General features: G+C 51.5%; 1 protein-coding gene across 2 annotated transcripts in view; it reads left to right on the top strand.

The window, feature by feature from the left end:
- The first annotated feature begins 1,206 nt into the window (after positions 1-1,206).
- VPS35L (VPS35 endosomal protein sorting factor like) overlaps positions 1,207-4,854 on the top strand; it is a 111,871-nt gene continuing 108,223 nt past the window's right edge. The window contains exon 1 of one of the 2 annotated variants that reach the window (XM_070230899.1): positions 1,207-1,338. In XM_070230899.1, the coding sequence (XP_070087000.1) occupies positions 1,322-1,338 (17 nt within the window). In that variant the 5' untranslated portion in view covers positions 1,207-1,321. The remainder of the gene's footprint in view (positions 1,339-4,854) is intronic. The other variant, XM_070230898.1, reaches the window with a different exon arrangement.

Here is a 4,854-nt window from a genome sequence, read left to right as displayed (position 1 = left end):
TCTAGTTTGATCTTTTTTATTTCCCAAGGAAAGGACCATTAAGGGATAGATACTGAAAGGTATCTGGCCAAAACGTTAATACTGTGATATGATCATTTTTTACCATTAAAAGCCCCATGAAGGGTATGTCCCTCCTCCTATTTAATATGTAACCTATACCAATGCTTAGTCCAGCATTTGATTTTGCACGAGTTGGACTTTTCAGCAGGTAAAATTCACTAGAGCTGGAAATGTCTTAGGTTCTTAAGAGCTAGAAGCGTATGGGAGAGAATGCTAAGGTTGAAGCTCAAAGCTGCTAGTTTGCACAGCTTTAAAAATCCATCTCTCGTTACTGCCTAATCATCTAATGTGAGTATAGTAAAAAGCTCATTTTCACCTCTTACTGAGGAGACACTGCATGTGATAATCTGCTGGGCAGCGTGGGAAGAGCCGCTCACCTCCCCGTGGCCGCCCTTCGTCTCGTGTTCATCTCACGTTGGGAATAGTGGACACGACTGGGAACTCCGTATTACTCAGACTGGGCTGAACACAAGGACCCCTTCTGGAGAAGATCTTTTCTAACAGGTGTCACTGTCCCATGAACAACCACACGTGTCCCCCCCCACCCCCCGCCAAATTAAAAGTAATAGTTATTTAAAAAATAAGCAAACGGAGTTGGAATGCGTTCTCTATTAAGGGCCACTGCGGGCGTCTAGAGACCCGCGGGGCAGGCAGCAGAGGGGGCGCCGGAAGCGCCTAACGTCGGGATGCACAGAGGGGAAAGCGGCGGGCGGGGCGGGGCTTCCCCAAGTCAAACTGCGAATTCGGCGCGAAACCGCCGCAGGCCGAGCCCCAGAGACACTCCTCCCACCCGCAGCCGCCGCTGGCCTTCTCGCTCCGCCCATGTCTCGATTCTTCTCCGCCCTCCGAGGGCGCGGGTGGGCTAGGCGGCGAAGCCCCCTTCACGATCACAGCGCACAGAAGCGGGGCGGCCAGCCTCCAGGACCGACGGCTGCCCCTCACAATCATGGCGCCAGCGGACGGCGCGGCCTGGGCTCTGCGGGAGGGCGCCTGCCCCTCTCAGTCATGGCGCCGAGGACGGCGCAGCCTGGGCTCTGCGGGTGGGAGCTTGCCCCTCACAATCATGGCACCGACGGACGGCGCAGCCTGGGCTCTGCGGACTGGCGCCTGCCCCTCTCAATCATGGCGCCGGCGGGCGGCGCGGCGTGGGCTCTGCGGGAGGGCGCCTGCCCCTCACAATCATGGCGGCCGGGGCAGGGCGGGGCCTGGAAGGGAGCTCAGGACCGGCGGCCCCAGAAGGCGCGGTCATGTGACCGGCAAGATGGCCGTCTTTCCCTGGTAAGGAAGCAGCGGCGGGTGGGCTGTGGGGAGGGGCTCGCCTTACCGTCCCTGGGTCTCTGTCTCTGCGAGGGTGACTGTGTGACTGTGAACTGCCCTCCATTGGCTGGTGGTGGCGTCTCCTCCCGACTCCGGGCGTCCTGACCGCCGAGTCCCCGGCTGCCACTCCGGGTCACAGGCGCTCCCCGAAGCCGCCCGGTGGGAGCCCGGTTCTCTCCGGGCCACCCTGTCCCCGCGCCTCCCGCGCCCTCTGCGTCCGTTCCTTCCCTACCGAGGCCTCCAGTCCCCCGGCCGCAGTGGCGCGGGCTCGGCGGGCGCTGCGTGCAGAGAAGGTGGTCTCCGCTCCGAGTCTGGGTGACTCGGGGGACCTGACTGTCCCCGAGCGACTCAGTTTATCTAGAGCAGACTTGCTTTTCTCATCTGTGCAATGGCCGCCCTCCGTCCTGCTCTGTGCAGGGCTCTGCGCTGGGCACCGGTCATGCAGAGTCCTCAGACCTGCTCCTCGGAGCTGACAGTTTGTGAAGCACACACACGCAATAGAAGGATGTCCAAAGGCGGCACTGGGATGAGGCACGACCTTCCTGGGGCCTCGGGGAAGACTTCAGATAGGAACAGCCTTAAATTGGGTTTTGGAGGATGAATAGGAGCTCACCAAGCACGAGGGAGTGGCGGATGCCAAGGCTGACAGGCCTGGCGGGGCTCTCGTGGCTGGAGTGGCTGGGAGTGATCGGAGCTTCAGGCTCCAGCGGGAGCCACGAGGGTGAGGAACTCGAGCAAGTTGTGATGGTGAGAGTGGAACTGTCTGGGGACGTGAGCTCGCCGCTGCGTCTCAGAAACACGGATAATATTCTGATCTTTCCAAATGATGTGAATTGGTTTACAATGAATGAGCGAGCGAGCAAAGGAGAGAATATACAGCCCTAGACCTTAGAAATAATCAGATCCAAACTCCTGGTTTATCAGCAGCTGTCTTCCCCATTCCCTTCACCTGCCTGACTCTTTAAGCGTCATCTTCAAAAGCGATGACGCGCTAAATCAGGGTTGGGTACCACCCGGCGCGTCTACGCTGTTTGCTTTGACTTTGTCACGCGGAGCACCTTTTAAGGAGTCATTAAGGCTTAAACACGAAAACGTGAGCAGCATCTGGCTTCAATGAACTTACCTGGAATTTGGTCCTCAGAAAATCCAGGAAGATGCTCCCTTTAGTCTCTGCGCCCCAGTCCATTTTTGTTTTTGGTATTTTTACTTTAAATAACAAACAGAGAAGTGCCATAAGCCTTTTAGCATCTAGGGTCTCCGAAGTTTCTAATCTGGCTCTCCTCTAGACGTTTCTCTGGGTGGTACTGCGTGCTCATCTTTGTCTCCCCGCTACGCGTGTTCCTCAAATTAAAGGGCTGAGTTTTAACCATCATTGTATCCCCAGTGCCTGGCCTGAAGCTTGGCAGAGAGTAGGTGCTCAGTAATATTTATGAATCAATGAGGAAACTGAGGAGGCCCACATAGGAGAAAAGTGTTTCGGTCATTAAGTTGGACATTTATCAATGTGCTAGGAGCTTAATTTACAACATCTCATTTAACCCTCATAACAACCCCATTTTTCAGATGAGGAAATGGAGGCAGAGAGATGAAGCCATTTAAAGTCTTACAGCCAGTAAGGAGAGCTGAGTTGGAGCCTAGAGCTTGCAATATATATATATATTATTTATTTATTTATTTATTTTTGCTGAGGAAGATTGGCCCTGAGCTAACATCTGTGTCAGTCTTCCTCTATTTTGTATGTGGGTCACCACCACAGCATGGCTGACGAATAGTATAGGTCCGTGCCCTGGATCTGAAGCCAGGAACCCAGGCTGCTGAAGTGGAGCACACCAAACTTAACCACTAGGCTGTGGGCCCAGCCCCCCCAGAGCCAGTGATTTTAATTCTGACTGTCAGCTGGACCTCCTCCAGTCTGGCTCCCGGGCTGAGGTTTGTGGGTTGCGGGGCTCCCCAGGTCCCGCTGCATTGTCATGCGTCCCTCCAGGCTCCCTCTTGTCACACTTTTTTGTCATGTCTGATATATTTCGGCCTGGCCTAACATGCGAGATGTCTGGTACATCATGGATCACATTTCCTGTCCAGCCCTGTGGTAATAGCACCTTTTAAAATACTACTCTTTGGGGGCCGGCCCCGTGGCCTAGTGGTTAAGCTCACGTGCACTATGCTTTGGCGGTCCAGGGTTTCACCAGTTCGAATCCTGGGTGTGGACATGGCACTGCTCACCAAGCCATGCTGAGGCAGCGTCCCACGTGCCACAACTAGAAGGACCCACAACTAAAAATACACAACTATGTACCGGGGGGCTTTGGGGACAAAAAGAAAAAAAGTAAAATCTTAAAAAAAAAAAAAAACTACTCTTTGGAGTCACAATTTCTACATTGTTTTAGCACTTTTTTGGGGAGGAGGATATATTGTGATTGTGGGAGAAAAAACTGTGTGGCTGGATTATGTCATTAGTAATTAAAAAATCACTTGAGAATTAAAAAAGCTGACAAGAAGCATTTAGTAGATTTTGGCATTTCCAGTATAAGGAAATTAATTTGAAAACTGGTAATGGAATTTATGTGTATCCATATTATCAGATGCAAATAATTTAAAACTAGGGGGTTGTCACCCTTTAACGTGCCTAAATCACCTGGGGATTTTGTTGAAGTGCAGATGCTGATTCTGTAGGTCTGGGGTATTTCAACCCTCCCAAGGTGATGCCCTTGCTGGTGACCTCTGGACCACGCTTCGGGTAGCCAGGAATGGGGGTGTGAAACGTTGGCCTTTTTTTCTGTGGCCACTGCTGCAGAGGCAGACGAGCCTTTTGCATGGCTGGGAGCTGGGATTATGGGGGATTTTTACCAGCTGTATCAGCTGTTAGCAGGAAAAACAGGATTTTTGAGAAAATGCCCACTGGAGGTCACTGTTGTCCTTCGCAAAGACGTAGACATTGCAGAAGATGCTTTAACATCCCAAACTGCAGGGAACGCTAGGGAGCAGAGAGCAAATTTGAGAAAATCGTGGAAGAAGTGATAGAAAAATCAAAATATAGCAATTTGACATGGATTTTCAGGAAGGGTAAATGTTTCCTTTTTTTTTTTTAAGGTTTTTCCGGAAGCAGTATTTTTTCCTCAAAGAATTCCCTCCCCCCAAACGTTTTTTAAAAAATCATTTCAAAACTTGGTCCTTTAAAAAAAAAAAGACAATTGCTTAATTTCTCACGTTCTCCAGTTGACCTCCAGATGATCTATAGCACTGCTGAAGCTCAGAGACAGGCTGCCTCTGTCTACACCTGTCTCTATCACTTGCTCGCCTCTCCTAAGTTAGCACCACAGTAACAGCCTCAGCTTCTCCATCTGAGAAATGGGCATAATCCTCGTACCTACCTCATGGGATTGATTGAATGAGGAAATGGGGGTAAAGGGGTTGGCCTGGATCCTGGTATATAAGCACAGAACAAATGAGGACTATTATTTAATTGTGTATCAAGCC

The sequence above is a fragment of the Equus caballus genome, chromosome 13 (assembly GCF_041296265.1).
Source record: "Equus caballus isolate H_3958 breed thoroughbred chromosome 13, TB-T2T, whole genome shotgun sequence".
Lineage (NCBI taxonomy): Eukaryota > Metazoa > Chordata > Mammalia > Perissodactyla > Equidae > Equus > Equus caballus.
This window is presented reverse-complemented; position numbering and strand designations above follow the sequence as displayed.